A 20,303-nucleotide genomic window follows, 5' to 3' on the forward strand; every position below is an offset into this window, starting at 1 on the left:
TAATACCATAATATACATTAAAGTGCGTTCCATCATTCGCCACATCATTGCAAATCCTCACAAACGCCCGGCCTGCCCGCTCTCCAAACAAGTCGCAAAAAGCTCATCCACAAAGGTCAGCACCGCATCACCCTCCTTTTTCACCTCTACCCTCGACGTGCCCATTCCCGGGCCTAGCACGACGGGGACCGTATTCGGGTCGAGGCTAGGCAGGTTCTGAACCTTTCCACCCACAAGATCCCGCAGCGCCCGCTGACTCTTCTGTTGTTGTGCCACACCGGTATTTCCGTCAGATGCCAGGTCCTCTTCCACATCGACAGTGACCTCCTGCGAGATCATGATGCCGCCCATGGACGATTTCGATGGGTGCAGCCCGGGCCCGGGGCCTCGTGAACTTGACTTGCCGCCGTACTCCGAGCCAACCCCTGAACTCTTACTCAGTGTGTCTGGCTCAGGGACAACGGCATCAGAACCCAGCTCAGGATCTCCACTGTTCCCGCCGTATGGTGCGAGGGATATGTCGCTTTCGTTGCCGGGTTTCAAAGTAATATGTCGGCTGCTCGGCGAGTCCCGTCCTGAGTTTTGGCGCCAGAGACGACCCTGACTCGCGGCCCTGCGGATGACTGGCCGGTTGGATGATGATGAGAAGATCTTGGACCTCATCACCTCGAGATATCCACGAAACCCGGTCGATGGCAGCAGTGTGTTCCTCGTCACGGGCTTTGCCTCGCCGTGACTGAGCGCCGAGATCTTGCGATGCAGTGACCGCGCGAATACCGCATTGTGCGGCGAGTTCTCGTAAGCCAGCTGCTGCGTTTTGAAGAACGGGAGTGGAATGAACTCGTGGTCAGGAGAGATGATGGCGACGTGGATGGGTATCATGATGGTAAACGCAACAAAAGCACACGTCGCCGGGCGCCCGCCACTCTTCGCCGTGGACGCGCAAGGGACCTGCGCGACTTTGGCCACCAGCTTCGCCTTGTCCACGACTGGGTCGTCGACCATGCTTCGCAGGGATCGGATTGCGTCGTACAGCAGCGCGCCGAAATTTGAAGCCTGAGCCGAATTCCCCAGCCCTACCTTGCCTGCATATGACGATCCCAACCGGTGCAGCACCGCACTCAACGTCATCCCATCCATTTCCCTCAACATCGCAACATGCCCCGGCTCCAGCCTATCCAGCCCGGGCAGCTCCACACTCGGCAACAGATTCCTTGCCTGTGTCCTAACCAGCACATCAAACCCGGCCTGATGCACTTTAGTCCGGACCGCAAACAGCCCGACATGCACGCCAGGATTCAGCATGGCGCCCTGCGCGTAGCGCTCCATGCCACGCATTTTCAGCTCTAGTCTTGGAGCGCGGATCTGCATTTGCGAGGCAATGATGTGCGACACTTGATGCGGCTCGGCGAAGCGGTAGCCCGCGGCGGTCAGCTGCTCGATGGCATGGTTGTCGTCTACCCGGCGCACGAGGAACATCAGGTACCCGTGACCGCGGGTCTTGGTCCGGTTGGGGGCGATGCCCTTCTCTGCGACGTCATCTAGGTTCTGGATGGTGGTTTCTGCGGCGGTTTTTGATGGGTATGGCCCGGCTGAGTTTTCGTCGAGTGACATGGAGGGGGTAGTCGTGTGCCTCCCTGTTGCGAGGATCTCGTCCCAGAGAAAGCCGAGATCGATCAGGTTCTCGTTCAGCTTGGCGGCTAGGGAGGCGGCGGCCAGGCAGAAGAGTTCGCAGAATATGGTGTCGTAGTTGTCGATCACACGGCCCTGCTGGTCGACCAGGTCGATGCCCATCCTCGGGTTCCGTCCACGGTGTGGAAGGGTGCATAAGTGTTGTGTCATCTTGTCCAGCAGGGCGGATATGCTGGCCCAGTTGCGAGAGGCCTGGAAGATCCAGTGGAACAGGGGGTGGGCGGTTGAGAAGATGCCGTGGTCCGTCTAGACAGTGGTCAGTTATGTACATGGTGAGCATGATGGGGCTAAGCCCGTGTGGTGGTATGAGGACTGCTGACCTTTTGCAGAAAGCTACTGGTGACAACCTCGCTTGGCAAAAGACCATCAGGCGTCACCAAGATCCTCCCTTGCTTGTCAAACACGGCCGCTGCAAGCGTGATCCTCTGTGCCCTTGCGGCATAGCCCTTGCGAATGCGAGCCGAGTAGATGGTCGTCCCAACAATAATCAGGAAAGCAGAGATCGACTGTTTGTTATCCCATCAGCGTGTGTTCACCATCATGCGCAAGGCCTTTTTCCATGGCTTACTTACCAGACAGGAAATCACCACAGAAGTGGTATTCCTCGGCCCATACTCCCCCACCTCATTCACAACCAGCAACGTATACCTCGTCCCCAGCGCCGCACACCAATGCATGCCCGACACGGCGCCCGCCAGCACAACCGCACAGCCAATCCTCTTCCACCACGACCCCGTCCAGGCACTCCTAAACACAAAAAACAGCGCGAGGGCAACAGTACTCGCCGCAGCTGCAATAACAGCCGACCCAGCCACATTGCCCACAGCGTAATCGCAGTGGTAATTGCTGATGGACGCGTTGCCCAGGTAGTGCATGCCGCAGATGGCACCCCCTGACAGCGTGCCCGACACCCCGACCCGCCACCAGCTGACTTCGGTGCTGTTGTTGTTGTTGCCTGTGACCACGAAGAAGGCAATGAGCAGGACAAGGATGGGAACGAAAAACGAGGCGGCGGTCATCCGCGCTGAGTAGACGATTTGCAGCTCCGGTTCGCCTCCGAGGAGGCGGATGGCTTGGTTGCCGATGTAGTGCTTCGCGGGTCAGCAAAGTGTTCGTGACTGGAGCTGTGGGGGTAGGTGTAGGTGTCTGCTGGTGGCATACTAACCATGCACCAGATGGCTACGCCGCCCATGGTTATGGAGGCGCCTAACAGGAGGAGGCTGTCATGGCACAGGATTAGCCGGACCATTCCACCACGATATCATGGCAACAGAGCTTAAGGGGTAAAACGTACTTGTTATAGTAACCCTTCCTTGAAGTCCGACGGTTAATGAGCTCCAGCGTCGAGACGGCACCAACAAAACTGACAATGTAGCTCAGCACCAGCTGGCCCGGGTCGTAGGTCACGGGCACGACATGGCCGATATACTGCGCCAGGCCGACCGTCGCCGCTGCTGGTGTCTCCATGGTCTGGTGATGGCCAGGCGACTGCGGGCTGTCTAGCCCTCACATGGATGATGGGGATCTGCAAAAAGCAAACTCAGTCGATGGTGTTTTGAACTTTGGAGTGTTGGAAAGATCAAGAGATGCGCGGTGCCAAGACAAGACAACTTACCAGCGAGACGGGAGTGGGAGACCGGTGTCTGACATATCATCGGGCTGACGGGCAGTGACGGCTCCATCGTGCATGTGGTGACAAGGAGTGCCCTGGCCTGGGGACGTGAAGACTGCAGCGAGCCAAGGATGGTGCAGTTTGGATGTTGGTGGTCTGCAGCCGAAGTGTCCACAGGCTCAGGTACGATCTGTCAGTGCTACGGTGCTACCTTACCGCGGCCCTGGAAATGGAATCCGCCCTCAGCAGTTTCATGATGAACACAATTCGAGTGTTGGCTCAGCCCTGTATCCGTACATTCTGGTATGTATAATAAAGCACCATCCCCTTCTCCCGGGCCACCACTACATCACTACATCACTACACTAAGGTAACTCCGGGTCAGTCACCGCATTCAATGGTAACCAGCCCAATCTCAAAGACATACAGTAGTACCTCACCCGGAGCAGCCGACGAGACACCCCTCATGTCATTGCACCTGCATTCATCGGCGACCACAAACGAAGATGGGAAAGTTCAAAATTTCAATGGCTAATTGGACGCCTCCTTTTTCCTTTGATGCGGGGTACCCCGGGAGTACGTTTACCAACCCGGCCAATCATGATCCGGAGCAGTCCCGAGATGCCCGGCGTCCGATCACCCCTCCTTTCCCGATCAGGCTTCTGCCGCGGGCCTGAGCGTCGCGTACCCGAGCTGAAAAACTTGTGGCAGTGGGGCGCTCTCGGGCGCCGTCAACCTGAAATGTGGAACTGCGTGCCATCGATTTTTCAAGGGTGGGGTCGGAACCCGATAATAAAGGTCAAGATCATGGACGGTGGATGAGAGATGCTTCCCTTTTGGTTCTCGTAATGGCCAAGAAGTTCTTTGACAATGCGGTTGACACCTTGACGGAGCTGACAAACACGTACCTTGCAGCATGCAGCTAGCACACCTTCCTACACCATCCTCTACGAACCTGTCTCACTCTTGTGCAACCCTGCCCCGGGAATCCGGGCCTACCTAGCGCTATCTAATGCGCCGAGGCCCGTGGTTTCCATCCACCCAAGATAACTGCGACTTCTTTGATTCCCTGCAGTCACGACTCGAGTCCTTCCATAGCAGGTTCAGTGTTAGGCCCCGCCGCACCCACCTCTAGGGCTAGCGAAGATTGTGTAAACCCACTACACTAAACCCACAACACGGCATAGTAGCGAAGCTATAACCTAACGTCCGCACGGTCCTAAGCAGGGTAGAAGCAGGTAAGTTGTACAATACATACAAGTACGAGCCAATCTCCAAGGCCTTTTTAAAGAGTGCTGTGTGGCCCATTTACGACAGCCCCTGGATTGTCATCCCTGATGGCATTCAGGGCAATCAGGACAATCCCTTCTCTCTTCAAGTCGAAGGTGCAACCCTAATACCTAGTCCTCGTCCTGATAGGCCGCTTTCTGCCTACCAACACGATACCCCGATGACAGTGCTCTACAGACTTTGTCATGTATAAAAGTCTTCTACTTTACTAACATCTTATCTCCTAAAGTGACGCTCGCCTAGGAAGATGATCCATGTGCGGTACCAGGGAAAGGGATCCGTGCTACTTCTCCTGCCTTTCTGTGATTAGCAGACGCTGCGAGCTCATGACGCTCAACTCAGGCTAGGGGGTATGCCATGAACAAGCTTCAGTGCGATTACCAACTACCGTATAAACTCGAGAAATCCGGAAGAAGCTTAGGCACGTACTAAGCCCAGCGACCAATCTCAGCTTGGCACCCTGCAATGCGCTTCAACTTTGCTGATGCGATGCGAGCTCGAAGTTAGGGCTTGAAGTGGGTGGAAGTTCGATCAGAGACGTCGCTTTGCTTTAGTACGTGCCTAAGCTTCTTCCGGATTTTCCGAGTTTATACGGTAGGTACCTTACTGCTACTCAAACAGCTCCTATCACTGTCAACATTGGGGTTCCAGCTTCCACTGAAGTCAACATCTCAAATATCACCTTAGGTGAAGTCGGTAGATGGTTGACCTAGTCGGTCATGACATTGCCATGGAACGAACATCACAAGATTGCTCCTTCAATGTTAGTAGGTACACGAAACATCATGTCTCGCCCCAGGCCTTACTCACCATACACTGCTGACATATTTTACCTCAAATTGAGCTGGCTCTGATTACTGGTGTAGAACTGCTACCTAGTAAGACCCCTTATACTACATCTCCGCACCCAAGTTTATACCTTCCCAGCCTTGAACCCATCCCTCTATGCTTCACATCTACCGCAGGTTTCAAGCTCAGCTACTAGCTTACTAGTAGTGCCCTCAACCTCGCAACCATTCATTCCATCCCCTAAACAAGCCATGCCAGCTTCGCGACGATTCTCGTGCTCACTGGCAATCTTGGGCAACAACTCCTCAAAGATATCGCCCAGCATGCGGACATTCTCGGCGTCCCGCGGCACGATATGCCCCAGGCCGTGGTCATACAGCGTGGCCTTGGACGGCTCGCACACATTGAACAGGGCCACGGCCGAGCTGAGGAAGGCATCGTCGCAGCCAAAGATATGGAAGGTCGGTATGTCAATCACAACACCCGCCTCGTCCACGAGCTGCGCAACGATGCGGTCTTTGCCTTCAAACTTTAGCGGCGGGGCGCCGGATATGAAGACGGCGAACTGCAAGTCGAGACAAGCCCTCAATGTTAGCCAATCCACCTTCAACCCAAAGCTGCATCCTCGGGTCCCGTATGGGGGCTTACCTTAATCCGTCTCTTCCTCCCCGTCCTCTTTTCCTGCTCCGCCTCCTCCACCACCAGACTCGCACCCACCATCGCCCCCTCGGAATACCCAATAATGGCATCCACCTCCGGATTCTCATCCACCGTCTTCATAACCCCATCCAACGCGTCCCTCCAAACCTGCTGATGCCAGTCCTCGCCCTCGCCACCACAGTCCTGGAACATGCGCATCGCGTCCTCAGCGTTCATGCTGTGTGGCACGTAGCGGATGCGGCGCAAGTTGTCAAAATTGTCCCCTTGGCGTGTGTCAAGGAATCGGTACAAAGGTCGCGTCCCGAAATAGTCCTCCCACCCGGCCGGTGGTTCGACTTCGTGCGTGCCTTGGCTGTAGACGAAGGAGGCGAGGCCGCGGCGTTCAAGTTCGGAGGCTAAAGGGCCGAGTTGCACGCGGAAGTTCTGGAGGGGGTGGTTAGCTAGGGGGAGAATGTTGCTGGCGGGTTCAAAGAAAGAGTCCAGCTCTGGAGTTTGGACTGGAGACTGACTTGCCTTGGCACTGCCATATGCCCCTGGGAGGCAGAGGAACTTCATGGCGAGAAGGGGGTGGGTGAGGCTGTTGGTGAGGGTTCTTTCAAGGTGTCAAGAATGATCGGACCTGGCAGGCAAAGGAGTGTAGATGGAATGAAAGAAGGAAGGAGATACTGGATACAAGAGGTGGCTCGGCAAACGCATTACAAAAGAGTAGATGGAAACCGCGCTATCAAATTAGTACGCTGGGACGCCGCGCGAATACCCAGGCGTGTATATCTATACCTTACCTTTGGCGTCAGCAAGCCCAGTCGTCGAGGCGCATCTGCCTCATTTTCATCGCCATGAGGCTGCTAGTGCAATTCTTCAGGGGCTGCATGTCCGGAAGCATATCGGCCAAAGATATTCCTGGCTGCATCGGGGATTTGCGTATGCCATAACGCGGCCATGGGACTCTCCGTCGGGAGGGGGAGATTGCCAATGTCGATGGATATGGATGCGTTCTTCCTTTTCCTGAGAAATGCCGTGAGACAATTCAATTAGTGTACTGCCGCCAGAGCGCACTAGTCCCAGTAGATACAAGATCAACGTGACTCTGTTCACATACCTGATGTAAATTCCCGAGCGTCTTGTTGTCTGTTGAATGTCTACAAGGTGGTCTGGACTGAATGTAGACGGAATCGGGAGACTCTTCATGTCGTTTACACGCCCCTTATCACTCTCAATGGTGAAAACGTAAGAATTTAGCTGCTATCCTGTATCGATGAGCCTCAAACCGAGTGTTGTGGACTCGCAGGCCTTGACTCGCGAACGCAGACTCGCACCAAAATGTCTGCATGTGACAGTCTTACGTGGCTGGCGCGCAACAGAATATGGAACATGGTTCATCCAATAATGCCTTGGATTCGAGGGACATGTCTCGGCCGACAGGCTGTCTTGTCCCCGGGCCGCGCTAGAGCTGCAAGGTACAGACCAGCAGAACAAGATAAGAATGCCACTCAGCGATGCATGCAACTTTCGTTTCACCGGGGCGCTTCAGGACCACTGCAAGAATGAGATGCAGGAAGCATCCAGTTTCATAACAAGGCATTCATTCCAGCAGACTGAGGCTGTCTTCCACGGACAGGAGGTTGGCCAGGCGGAATGCCAGACATGAGATTCTGCTGGAATTGGGAATGCCCCTTATTTTTGAGGGGCGTCACTGGGCCTGAAGATCAAGGTGATCTGTGAACGCCACCTATATCATGGTCCTGTTAGCAGCCCGGACGAGCCTGCACACCGCTTCTTAGCCACACCAACTGCGGGCCGCGAAGACGCCTATCCGTTAACCCCTGAGCGTTCACTATTACCGCAGTAGACAAGCGTCCTGGAAATACCTGTAGGTTGGTGATCAGCTGCGCTGTTTCCCGGCTTGAACAGATCCATACCAAGGGCTGTCAAAGCTGTCAGGGCCCAGCTCAGCCACATAGGTAGATCAGAGATGCTATCACTGCAGGTTGCCCAGCCCGCCGAGTTTATCCCGGGAGCGTCCACCTTACTCCTTGGTCTAGCATTGCTCCTGCGGTGAGCCAGCCCGCCCACAGCGATCCAAGAAGCCAGTCCCCAGTATCGCTGCCCACTCATGTCCTGAATACATACCTATCTTCCGTACGGAGCAATAACCTGCCTCACAGAGTATCCAGGCTTGCCACGCCGAGCCCTGCAGGCTGTCGGGCGTCCACGATTTTGTACGTTAACGTACGGCAGACGCTGCCCGCGGCTTCGGTTCTCAATTTGAACAAGATGTGGCTGCTTCCGTTCCCCTATCTCTCAAGGCGGCATGGGCATGGGCATGGATTCCAATGCCGCCGTCCGGCCGGCGCACATCCGATCGACAAACAGCAACCCTTCTTGCAGTCCGACGCTGCAAGATAACCTACTCTCCACCAACCTGCGAGGCAGGGCTGTTTAAGGTAGGGAAGACGCCGCAGCCGCATACTGGCACTGGGAAGATCGACAGTCCATCTTCGTGGCGGCACTCTAAAAATCTCTTCATCAGTTCCATACCTAGCCCGGACACTTATAAGTAGGCTCACAGAGACATCAGCTAAGGGAGCCACTGACCCGAATAATAATAAGGGAGGATCTCTTGCTCTCAATCTCCCTTACCACAGCAAGTCCATTCTTGCCCAGTCAGTCGTTGATCGTCATATTCCCTCTTTTGTACGTGTTAACAGCCGTGCACCATGGCGCATCAACAACAACAACAACCCCAACAACAGCCCCCGATGCCCATCGCCATCGTGGGCATGTCCTGCCGGCTGCCCGGCGATGTCTCCACGCCGGGCGAGTTCTACCGGATGCTCTGCCGCAAGCGGAGCGGGTGGTCGCCGGTGCCGCCGGACCGGTTCAACGCCAAGGCATACCATCATCCGAATCCCGACAAGAAGGGCTGCTTCAATTCCCAGGGAGGCTACTTCATCAAGGACGATATTTCGATGTTTGACGCCGGGTTCTTTGACATCACCAAGAAAGAAGCCGAGTCGATGGGTAAGTCATCTGTCCAACATGAACAGACTCGCTCCCGCTAACCCCGGGCCTGAATCATGCCAGACCCCGCACAACGGCTGCTGCTAGAATGCGCCTACGAAGCGCTCGAAAACGCAGGCATCTCCAAAGACTCCGTCTCCGGAAAAAAAGTCGGCGTGTTCGTCGGGGGCAACTACACCGAACACCGCGTCTCCAACCTGCGCGACCTGGACCACATCCCGGCCTTCGACGCGACAGGCAACCAAGGCGCCTTCCTCGCCGGCCGGCTGGCCTATTACTTCAACCTCCGGGGACCCGCCCTGACCGTCGACACGGCCTGCTCGTCTAGCATGCACGCGGTGCACCTTGCAGTCCAAAGCATCCGCTCGGGCGAATCCGAACAAGCCATCGTGGGCGCGTCCCACATTATCACCCACCCGGACATCTGGGTGTCAATGGGCAAGCTCCGCCTCTTCTCCGACGCAGGCAAGACCTACGCGTTCGACCACCGCGCCAAGTCCGGGTACGCTCGCGGCGAGGGTGCGGGATGTCTAATCCTGAAACCACTCGCCCGCGCGCAGGCGGATAATGACCACATCTTCTCCGTCATCACCCACACGGGGATTGCCCACAACGGGCGGACCGTGGGGATAGTCGCCCCCAGCCCCGAGGAGCAGGAGCAGTTGCTTCGGAATGTCTTCGCCGAGGCCAGGATCAGGCCAGAGGAGGTCGGTTTTTTCGAGACGCACGGGACAGGCACCAAGAAAGGTGACCCGATCGAGGCAACGGCCATTTACAAAGCCGTCGGCAAGCACTTCACCCCGCAAGAGCCGCTGTACATTGGTTCAAGCAAAGCCAACGTCGGGCATCTCGAGTGCGCGAGCGGGATTGTATCCGTCATCAAAACCGTGCTGATGCTGTACTACGGTTTCATCCTGCCCAACGCCGATTTCGAAAAAGTCAACGACGCCATCCCGCTCGACAAATGGAACATGCGCGTGGCCACGGGACAGGCGCCCTGGCCCGGCAAGCGCAAGTACGCGTGCGTGAACAATTTCGGCTTCAGCGGGTCCAACTCGATGTGTGTGCTCAGCGCGGCGCCGCTGTCGCGCGACCTCGAACTCGGCGCTGACGGCAGCTACAGCCCTTTGAGGCTGTTTGTTCTCTCCGCCAACGACGAGCCCGCCCTGCGCAAGTCAGTCAAGAAACTCGGCATCTGGCTTGAGCAGCACGCCGAGTTGTACCAGACCACCATGCCGCGGAACCTCGCATACACGCTCTGCCAGCGCCGGTCGCATCTTCCATGGCGAGTGGCGGTGGTGGCAGGCATGTGCAGTGATGTAGCCAGATCGCTGAACAGCCCCGACGTGGCGCCGGCTCGGGCACCGAGTGAACCGCCTAGGCTTGCCTTTGTGTACACGGGCCAGGGCGCGCAGTGGTTCGCCATGGGCCGGGAACTGCTGCGGACCCATCCGGTGTTTTTCGAGGCTATTTCCCGCGCGGATAAGGCGCTGCGCGCTGTCGGGGCAGACTTTTCAATCCTTGAAGAGCTGCGGCGGGATAAGACCTCGTCCAAGGTCGGTTTGGCGCACATCAGTCAGCCTATCTGCAGCGCGGTGCAGTTGGCGCTGACTGATTTGCTGATGTCGTTCGGGATCAAACCGTCGGCCGTAACCGGGCATTCCAGCGGCGAGATCGGCGCAGCGTATGCAGCGGGTGCGCTGACATTTGAGTCTGCTATGGAGGCGGCATACTACAGGGGCCAAGCTATCGTCGAGCTCAAGAAGAACCACCCCGGTCTCAGGGGCACCATGATGGCGGTGGGAGCAGGCGCAGAGGAATTAGGCCCGATACTTGACGCGTTGAACAAGCAAGGTGCCGCCCAAGCTGTGGTGGCATGCGAAAACTCGCCGTCTTCAACCACCCTCTCCGGCGACGAAGAAGCCATCGATCGTGTAGCGGCAATGTTCCAAGACAAAGGCGTCTTCAACCGCAAGCTCTTCGTCGACGTGGCCTACCACTCCCCTCACATGAAGCTAATCGCGGACTGGTACCACGCCAAAATCAGCCACATCCAGGCCTCCGCTCAAATGGCCTCCTCCAACGTCCAGTTCTTCTCGTCACTGCGCGGCCAGCGCGTCAGCCTATCCTCCCTCGGCCCAGAGTACTGGGTCGACAACCTGACGCAAGCCGTCCGCTTCTCCACCGCCACCCAACACCTCTGCACCGAACACAGTCCCGACATCCTCATCGAAATCGGCCCGCACGCAGCCCTCAAAGGCCCCATCCTCCAAATCCTCAAGACCCTCGGCCCAGTCGTCGCATCCAAGATCTCGTACCTCCCCACCCTCGTCCGCGGCCAAGATGCGACACGCACATGTCTCGAAACAGCCGGCCAGCTGTTCGTGCGCGGCTATCCGCTGCAGTTCTTCGAGATCAACCACCACCGGGAGGAAGCCGAAAAGCCCGCGCTGGTGCCCTCGCTGTACACATACCCCTGGTCGCGGCAAAAGTACTGGTACGAGTCGCGCATCAGTCGGCAGCACCGGCTCAAGCCGTCGACGCGGCAAGATTTGCTCGGGTCGTTGGCGGATTGGTCGAGTGAGCTGGAACCGACCTGGCGGAATGTGGTCAGGACGGATGACCTGCCGTGGCTGAAGGAGTATCAGGTTCATGGTCGGATGGTGTTCCCTGTGGCTGGATTCATCTCCATGGTCATCGAAGCCGCGGCGCAGAGAGCTTGTCTGGAGGGGTTGGATGCGGATCAGTTTGAGGTCAGGAATTTCAAGGTTGTGGACCAGCTCTTCCTGGCTGAGGGGCTTGAGTTTGAAGTAGTTCTTCATTTTCGGCCATTGGAGGGCGGAGAGGACAGATGCTACGAGTTTGGCATATCCTCGTACGAAGCCAGTCGTGGTTGGCAGAAACACTGCACCGGTACAGTGACAGCAGATTGCCTCCTTGAATCCCAACACCAGGCATCCCCAGCGGACATGGGAGCCAGCTTGCAGACAGATCCTGCCAAACCGCCTATCAACGAGGACCGCATCGACGCCCTGTCCGACTCAGCCTCCTCAATCTCCAAACCCCCTTCCTCCGCCGCCTCCGACACAAGTAACGTGCCAGGAACCCCCGACACCCTCAGCTCCACAGGACCATGGGGCCGAAAATCCGAGTGGCCCGACACCGCAGTCTACGACAGCCTCAGATCGATAGGCATGTCCTACCCCAAGTCCTTCCAAACCCTGCTCGAAGCCACCGCAAACGAGACCGACACAGCCGCCCGGTACCGCGCCCGCGACACCGCGTCCGACATGCCCATGGAGTTCGAGACACCGTACAAAGTGCACCCGTCCCTCATTGACGCTATGCTGCAAATCCCGCTGCTCAGTCTCAAGCTTGAGGGGATGGGAATGGGAAATAAGGGGGATGGCAGTGCTTATCTGCCTACGGGTATCCGCCACCTGATTGTGCGTCCGGGGTTTAGCAAGCGAGCAAGTGAGGATTTCTCAGCGCACTCGAGCCGTGATGCACGGACTGGCGCCTTTGTCGTGGACAGTTTCTGCGTGACGGATCCCGCAATGGCAGTCATTTCCATTGCTGGGTTGGAATTCAAGGCATGGAAGCCGACCATCCCCGAACCGGCGGCGCCCCGGGAACTGTGCTTCAAGTTTGACTGGGAGCCTCTGAAGGAGGAGAGCACAAGCAGCGCTGAAAAGGCAGGACGTCTCAAATCCCGCGAGTCCATCGTGATCGTCGCGCAGGGGCAAGACGCGCCACGAAACCCGCTTGTAGCCGCCGTGGCCCGCAAGATCGAACAGTCCACGGGCATCAAACCACACATAACCCCCCTGGAGAAGATAGACGACTGGAACAACTTCTTCGTCGTCCTCTCCGAACTGAGCGGCCCTATCCTCTGTTCGATCACCGAAACCGGACTTGAGCAAGTCAAGCGCCTGCTCACCCTATCCCCAGGCCTGATGTGGGTGACGCGGGGGGCGACCCGCTTTACCGTCGCCCCCAACGCAAGCATGGCGCTCGGCATGACCCGCACCGCACGCTCCGAGCGAAACGCCGTCGCATCCACTCTCGATCTGGATCCCGACTCCAAGCTCGGCGCTTCCCAACAGGCGGAGCTCATCTGCGAGGCGTTTGCTCGGTCGGTGCTCTCGGAAAGTGACGATGGGGAGGGAGAGATGGAATTTGCCGAGGACGGTGGGGGGCTTGTCGTCCCGCGGATTGTGGTCGACAAGGAACTCAACCTAGATGTCCACCGCTCCCTGGGGCCAGCAGCGCCGTATCGCCAGGACTTCCACCAGCGTGATAGGCAACTCCGGCTTGCCGCTCACGCTAATGCCAATCTATCCTCCTCAGACGACAGCCTTTACTTCGAGGACGCACCGCCTGCACCACCACTCGCAGACGACGAGGTAGAGATCGAACTCTCCGCCAGCCTCCTGACACCAGACGACGTCACCTACACCCACGGCGCCACCGAAGCAAACATACCCATCCTCCGCAGCTGCAGCGGCACGGTAACGCGGATCGGGCGCAAGGTGTGTGACGTCTCGGTCGGAAACAGGGTCTGCGCACTAGCCGACGGCCCGTTCGGAACGCACGCTCGGGCAAAAATCACCAGCACCGCCATAATTCCTCCGGCTGCTGCTGCCAGCCTCAGCATGGAGGAAGCGGCATCCATCCCGGCCGCGTTCTCCGCCGCATACTACGCCCTAGTGCACATCGCCAAAGTCCAACCGGGCGAGCGCGTCCTCGTGCAACTCTCCGCGCCTGCCGGGGTTGCGGCTATCGAGATAGCACGCTACCTTGGCGCGAGTGTCTTTGCTTTGGCAAAGAATGAGAAAGAGGTCACGGCTGCTACCGACTGCGGGGTGCCGCTCGACCGCGTCTTGGATGTGCGCACCAAGTATCTCCGACGGCAGGTCGATGACGCGACTCAGGGCGAGGGGATGGAGGTTGTTCTGGCGCTGTCCGGCAATGTCCAAGGGACGGTCGAGGCGTCGGAGTGTTTGGCCGAGTTTGGGCGGTTTGTCGAGATCCGGACGTCTGGCTCCCATCGCAGCTCGCGGGCGGAGTTGGGTATCAATGCGACTTTTACGTCGCTCAATATCGCTAGCATTGCTGCGGCGCGACCGCAGGCGATGGAGGAGACTTTGCGAAGTTTGATGAAGGGCATCGAGACTGGCGCTATCCTACCGCCCGCGAAACCGGTTGTGGTTCCCGTGTCAGAGCTGGGTAAAGGGCTGCGGATGGTGTCCGAGGGTGCCGTGCAGCCAGTCGTGGCGGTTGCAGGGGCGCGCGAGCAAGTGAAGGTGAGTTACCATAAACTGTTGTGAACTGAATGCTGGCAGACACTAATTGGGTCCAGGCCCTACACCGAGTCTCAAAAACAATCTTCCGCAGCGACGGAACCCATGTGATCATCGGTGGAACCGGCGGACTGGGCAGGTCCATGGCCAAGTACATGATAGACCATGGAGCGCGCAACATTGTGCTGCTTTCTCGGCGCGGCGCCGATGACGAGATGGTCGAGCAACTCCAACGAGCGGCTCAATGCCCAGACGGCAAGATCGTTGTGATGAAGTGCGACGCCAGCATCGAGAGCCAGGTATGGCGGGTGGTTGGCGAATGCGCGACCACTATGCCTCCAATCTGCGGTGTTATCCACGCTGCAATGGTACTTCGAGTAAGTCATCCTCGCTTGCCGGGAGAGAACCTACCGCTCACATCTGTCTGCCAGGACGTCCTGTTAGAGGGCATGACCCACGAGGACTACAAACGGGTAACACGCCCCAAGGTGAACGGCATCTGGAACATCCACAAAGCTCTGGTCGCGTACTACGCCAAGCTGGATTACTTCGTTGTGCTCTCCTCAGCAGCAGGGATCCTAGGCAGCCGAGGACAGGGCGCATATGCTGCAGCCAACACCTTCCTCGACTCTTTCGTGCAGTACCGCGTGCAGAACGGTCTTCCAGGAACATCCCTCGACCTAACCGCAGTGACGGGCGCAGGATACCTGGCCGAGAACGCGGAGCGGCAGGACGAGATCATCCGCAACTTTGGCGGGGAGACACTCAGCGAGGAAGAGTTCCTGGCCCTGCTATCGGCCGCCGTGCGGGGTGTTTGCGGGAGTCAATGCCTGACAGGACTGAAACTCCATCTCGGCAGCGACGGACAATGGCCGTACTACGCCAGTGACGCGCGGTTCGCCAAGCTCAAGGCCGAGTGCCTTGCTGCGGCTGAGAGGGAAGGGCTGGCCCCGAAGCAATCTGTGTCGCTGGGCAATGCATTCCGTGCGGCCAAGTCGGACGAGGAGGCGACGAATATCGCGGCACAGGGGGTTTTGGAGAAGCTTTCCGAAGTGCTGACCATTGAGGTCCAAAATTTGGACGTGGCTAGGAATATCACATCGTACGGGCTGGACTCGCTGACGGCTATTGAGCTGCGCAACTGGATAGCCAAAGAGCTGCGGGCTAACTTACAAATCTTGGAGCTGTTGTCGAGCGGGACGATTAACGATCTGGCCGCATTGATCGTGCAAAAGACAAGGACGGTTTGACGGTGAGGAGGCTCATGGATGGTTTAGACAGACTCAACTGTTTGGCGCTGCGGGTAGCGTTTGTGTTTCGGTTCCTCTCAGATTGCCAACACGCGCAAGGATAAAATTGTTTAATATTGCAGGTTCTTGTTTATTGTTGATCGTTAGGAACTACCTGGTAGATTCGAGCTAAGTAGCAATCCGATCATCATCTACCATGTCAAGTGAGCGCGGCGTGTTGTACGGATAAGGTCAGGGCAGTACGGCACCTCAAGATCAAGGAGTCCTGTCCTTGGGTTTGTCCAGGTCATCTGAACTTCGAGAACCAATTGCGGGAAGGCAGCAGCCAGCTCACCGTTTGTCGGTGTTGTGTGCTGTTTTCACGACGTTTTGTCTCACGCCGCTTTAATTGGACCGCTGAGGTTTCGATGGAACACCGAATCCTATATGTCGTGCAATATCTTGCAAATTGTAACCTGGCTGGAGAGTTGCTTCAGATGCGACAACCGGCATCTGCGTGTCGTGAGGCAGCCGCAGTACAATCGTTGGGCAGCGAAACTCGGGGATGACGAGAGAAGATTCCAAGTTTGACATGGCAGATGCTCCGTTGCCGTTTGAATAATTACAAGAATTACCGGCCTCGGTCCTGTAATGTAAAATACATTAACGTTACATATATCCTTGCGGTAACTTACAGAGTCCGAGAAATTGTGCCAGCAGCCGGGCATTAAGACTCCACCTTGGGTCCCGGGGCAACGTCACTGCCCCAAACTGCGCCCCGGCAGGCCCGTCAGCACCCACCACTGCCGGTGCATAAAGCGACTCTCCAAAACACCAACATGCCGGCTAATGCCCGCAAAGGCCATCGACACCAAAATGGCGACAAGGAAAGCAGAGGCAAGATCACTGTCGGACATTAACTACCTCGCTGCCAACCCTCCTCAGTATCCATACCGTCCCGAGATCAAGGAGTCCCTGACGCTTTACATCTCGAGAGTGCCTGGTACCCACGGTGCGAACTGTACCTGGCCCGGATACAACCATGCATACAATGCTGACCAGGGAGCAGATATAATACTTTCCACGTTTAGGCCCCACAAAAAGAATGTGACCGGGGAGGACATTACGAATTCCCTCTATTATGTCCACCTGGATTCACCCGAGGATGGCCTCCTCGCCGTGCCGCACCGCTTTGAGGATGCAACCTCACCTCGATCCAGCAGTGAAAGCCTACGGAGCGTGATCCCGAGGAAGCCGTTACCCGCAACCTCCAAGGTTCCGCAACAGGATCACCCGGTGCCGGGAGACCGCGCACCGTCAGTGGTAACGACACAAAAGCCCACGGAATCCGGGGCGCCTGCCCCCGGACCCAACACGTTTGCTCTTAGTCCTACTACTCCGCAAGCAGAAGGCATAGTCGAGGGTTATCGGGAGAATCCCATGTTTCGGAAACGCCGTTCAGGAGTTCCATCAGAGGCGAACACGCCATCACTAGCTCCACCCTCTCTGCCGTTAGCGGGCCCTATACGGCGAAAGGAGTTGTCATCAGAATCTACAGTCAACCGTGCCGTCGACATTCATAATCACCAAGAACCTAAGCCGTATCCAGAGCGCCCTGCAACCCCAATCCAAGCCGCACAACGGAGTGTCCAGCCGGCCACCCCACCAACATCCCACCTGCATCCCGACCGAACGCCATCACCCTTGAAAGCAGCTCGTCGCACAGCATCCTCAACCTTCTCCCTCACCATTATCCGACGGGATCCCACGTCAGGAAGTCAATGCAACGTTGGCAAAGTCTCGTCATTCGAAACCAACGTGCCCACGCCGGACAGAGCCGACCCGAGCCTCGACCCAGAGAACATGGGCATTCCTCATGTTCGAAAGATCAATATCCATATCGAAACTTCAGGCTATGCCAAATTCCGTGACATGCCAAGCAGGGCGAGCGTTGACGCCTACCGACCCACAACCGGACTTTCCTTCACACAGCAGGTAGCACGCGAGAGCGGGACAGAACTGGGTCGAGAAAGAGCAACTTCCCTCCGGCCGCACCCAAGTCCCTTGCGCGACCACCATCTAGCCAACGACAGCTTCACTCGACAGGTGGTCATGTCGTACGCGCAGAGCTGGAAGACCAACCTCAAAAAGGCATTCCACATCCGCGACCGCCCGAGCACCCCCGAAAAAGCCGGAAGCATATCACCGGTAGACCTAACCCTACCCAGGCCCCACCACACCCGCCAAGGCAGCGCCTCAACCATCAACTCAACCGATTCCGACGGCTCGCCGACAGTAATCACCCAACCCGGCCCGGGTCTCAAGCCCAAAGGCTACGTCTTCTTCAGCCCGTGGGACGGACGGTGCGAGTTCCGGACCAGCACCAACGGGCGGAGTCTCAAGTGCCGGCATGTGCTTGGCCCGGCAAACGCGAAAATAGATGCCCGCGATCTGGCACATAATCTCCGCGATGCCCAGGCCATGGGTCGGTCACGGGGTGACGAGTTGTCGGCGGCTATGGTGGGGGCGAAGCCGGTTAGTGAATTGAGGTTTAATATCCCTGGACGGCGGTCAGGGTCCGGGTCGTCTGCGGCGGGGGGTAATTCAGATGGTGGTGGTGGGCAGGGTAGGAGAAGGGGACACCTGTCGGAGCAGTTTGGGAGGTTGTTGCATCGCGAGTCGCATAGTAGTGATGAGGAAGAGGATGATGGCGTTGGGTATGATGAGGATATGCCTATGGATCTGAGTTTGGGGAGGGAACATGCTGGCGGGGGGAATAATGGGAAGAGGGCGAAGCTTGGGAAGCTGATTATCCATGATGAGGGGTTGAAGATGCTGGATCTGGTCGTAGCTGCCAATATTGGTGTTTGGTGGGTCACATGGGGCCGAACATTTTGAATTTCGATGACTAGATGCGTTGCCTAGATAGATAGATACCTATCTACGTAGACCCGGTGAGTGCAAACTCAGAGTGGGAGTGGCAGGTTGACAGACAGCATCATCTCTTCGAAGCGTTGTCTTCGGAATCTGGACGTGAACGAGCGACTGTTCGATTGCAGATTGCAGGAGCAGATGCTTGGCGCGCATCACGTGATGGGGCAGTCCGCCCACTCTCCAAGGCGGCCAATCAATGTTTGGGAAATGTAATCGCCGAAGCGACTCCGTCGCCAGCTCCAGGATCAAAGTGTCCGGCTCTGGGAGCTCTCAACATCGCCTCCCAGGCTTCCATTGCCGCCACCCAACTTCTGCCGCGCAAAGCCGAATTAAACGAGGCCAAATCGAATCAATTGGCCTGCCGAACACCTGCTCGCCGCAATACCCTTCCTTCCACACGGCTTGACGTGACATTTTCCGCACCAGTTGCCGCCGTCAACGCAACGACCTTCGTATCCGACCGATTCTTTCCCATAACCCCGTCGCGCCGAACCGACAAAATCTTCACAATGCTCACCAGCTCGGCCGCCTCGGTGGCCGCCCGGCAGCTCGCGCTCCCGCTCAATATGCGCACGTCAGCGGCTTTCGCTCGCACAATTCCCGCACAGGTGCTAAGGAGAGGCTACGCAACACCCGCCGGCCCGCCGCCCAAGCGCTTTCGGCTGAAGCCCCCCGTTGAGTGGGATCAGGAGAAGGAGAGCACGCTGGACAAGGCCGGAAAGTACTTCCTCATGACTGAGATGCTGCGCGGCATGTACGTCCTGCTGGAGCAGTTCTTTAGGCCACCGTGAGTACTTGCGAGTCTTGGTTGGTTTCTGTCTGGAAGATTTTGCTGATGGTTGTGGCCAGGTATACGATTTATTATCCCTTTGAGAAGGTAGGAACAATTGCCTAAATCTTGGGCGTGGGAGGGGCATCACGCGCTTGGGGTCGTTGGAAGCCCGACAAGAACCCTCGCCCACACAAAACGCTTCCTCCCAGATGCCAACAGCGCTGACTCTGTCTGCCAGGGTCCTATTTCCCCACGATTCCGAGGAGAACATGCTCTCCGGCGGTACCCGTCGGGCGAGGAGCGATGCATCGCGTGCAAGCTCTGCGAGGCCGTCTGCCCCGCGCAGGCCATCACCATCGAGGCTGAGGAGCGTGCCGATGGGTCCAGGCGGACAACCCGCTACGATATCGACATGACCAAGTGCATCTACTGCGGCTTCTGCCAGGAGTCATGTCCTGTTGATGCCATTGTTGAGTCGCCAAATGCTGAATACGCCACTGAGACGCGCGAGGAGTTGCTTTACAACAAGGGTACGTAGCGATTTGTCTTTTGCCTCTTCAATGTTTGGCATTTGTGCTGACTCCCCGACAGAGAAACTCCTCTGGAATGGTGACAAGTGGGAGCCTGAGCTGGCCGCTGCCATCAGGGCAGATGCGCCGTACAGGTAGAGGCATGGCGATGCTGGGATGTCTGGCTCCTGGTGGACACTATCAAAGTTTGCTCAATCCTGTAGATAAGCCTGTAGATATCTTCACACGGGACCCAAAATTCCATGGTTCATTTGTCGTCTACCTCTCTTTCCGGCAAATGATGGCATCATGGAACCACGAACGCGGATCACGTGACTGCATCTGTAGCTCGGAGGCCCGAGCTCTACCGCCAATGTCTGGCAGCTAGCGCCAACGTCTGGCGTTCAGTGCCAATGTCTGGCAGAGAAATTTATCGTCATCCTCATCTTTCCGTGACTTCCACCTCAACCGGGCGTGTCGACCATCACTCCC

The 20,303-nt window shown here is 57.1% G+C and overlaps 6 protein-coding genes across 6 annotated transcripts; 4 read left to right on the forward strand and 2 right to left on the reverse strand.

Moving 5' to 3' along the window:
- Window positions 1-57: 57 nt before the first annotated feature.
- On the reverse strand, window positions 58-3,159 carry N656DRAFT_708468 (uncharacterized protein; the record flags this gene model as incomplete). The annotated part of the gene is made up of 5 exons (XM_064811506.1): window positions 58-1,842; window positions 2,013-2,198; window positions 2,265-2,783; window positions 2,858-2,912; window positions 2,987-3,159. The coding sequence occupies 5 exons, from the start codon at window positions 3,157-3,159 to the stop codon at window positions 58-60; spliced, it is 2,718 nt and encodes a 905-aa protein (XP_064670818.1).
- A 2,118-nt stretch (window positions 3,160-5,277) lies between these two features.
- N656DRAFT_789274 (uncharacterized protein) lies at window positions 5,278-6,598 on the reverse strand (the record flags this gene model as incomplete). The annotated part of the gene is made up of 4 exons (XM_064816773.1): window positions 5,278-5,303; window positions 5,585-5,948; window positions 6,032-6,466; window positions 6,557-6,598. The coding sequence occupies 4 exons, from the start codon at window positions 6,596-6,598 to the stop codon at window positions 5,278-5,280; spliced, it is 867 nt and encodes a 288-aa protein (XP_064670819.1).
- A 1,255-nt stretch (window positions 6,599-7,853) lies between these two features.
- Window positions 7,854-8,569, forward strand: N656DRAFT_651122 (uncharacterized protein). Its single transcript, XM_064810449.1, has 2 exons — window positions 7,854-8,098; window positions 8,209-8,569. Exons 1-2 carry the CDS (start codon window positions 8,016-8,018, stop codon window positions 8,447-8,449), a joined length of 324 nt encoding a protein of 107 aa, XP_064670820.1. The 5' UTR covers window positions 7,854-8,015; the 3' UTR covers window positions 8,450-8,569.
- A 191-nt stretch (window positions 8,570-8,760) lies between these two features.
- On the forward strand, window positions 8,761-15,617 carry N656DRAFT_836683 (polyketide synthase; the record flags this gene model as incomplete). Its single annotated transcript, XM_064818791.1, has 8 exons — window positions 8,761-9,064; window positions 9,128-11,956; window positions 11,993-12,154; window positions 12,194-12,215; window positions 12,249-12,627; window positions 12,658-14,370; window positions 14,427-14,744; window positions 14,799-15,617. 8 exons carry the CDS (start codon window positions 8,761-8,763, stop codon window positions 15,615-15,617), a joined length of 6,546 nt encoding a protein of 2,181 aa, XP_064670821.1.
- Window positions 15,618-16,329: 712 nt separating this feature from the next.
- Window positions 16,330-18,603, forward strand: N656DRAFT_778784 (uncharacterized protein). The gene is made up of 2 exons (XM_064815069.1): window positions 16,330-16,608; window positions 16,666-18,603. Exons 1-2 carry the CDS (start codon window positions 16,473-16,475, stop codon window positions 18,492-18,494), a joined length of 1,965 nt encoding a protein of 654 aa, XP_064670822.1. The 5' UTR covers window positions 16,330-16,472; the 3' UTR covers window positions 18,495-18,603.
- Window positions 18,604-18,959: 356 nt separating this feature from the next.
- N656DRAFT_778787 (NADH-ubiquinone oxidoreductase 23 kDa subunit) lies at window positions 18,960-20,138 on the forward strand. Its single transcript, XM_064815070.1, has 4 exons — window positions 18,960-19,317; window positions 19,380-19,407; window positions 19,541-19,832; window positions 19,894-20,138. Exons 1-4 carry the CDS (start codon window positions 19,040-19,042, stop codon window positions 19,968-19,970), a joined length of 675 nt encoding a protein of 224 aa, XP_064670823.1. The 5' UTR covers window positions 18,960-19,039; the 3' UTR covers window positions 19,971-20,138.
- Window positions 20,139-20,303: the final 165 nt, after the last annotated feature.

The sequence above is a fragment of the Canariomyces notabilis genome, assembly GCF_033297395.1.
Source record: "Canariomyces notabilis strain CBS 508.74 unplaced genomic scaffold N656scaffold_9, whole genome shotgun sequence".
NCBI classification, from domain to species: Eukaryota; Fungi; Ascomycota; class Sordariomycetes; order Sordariales; family Chaetomiaceae; genus Canariomyces; species Canariomyces notabilis.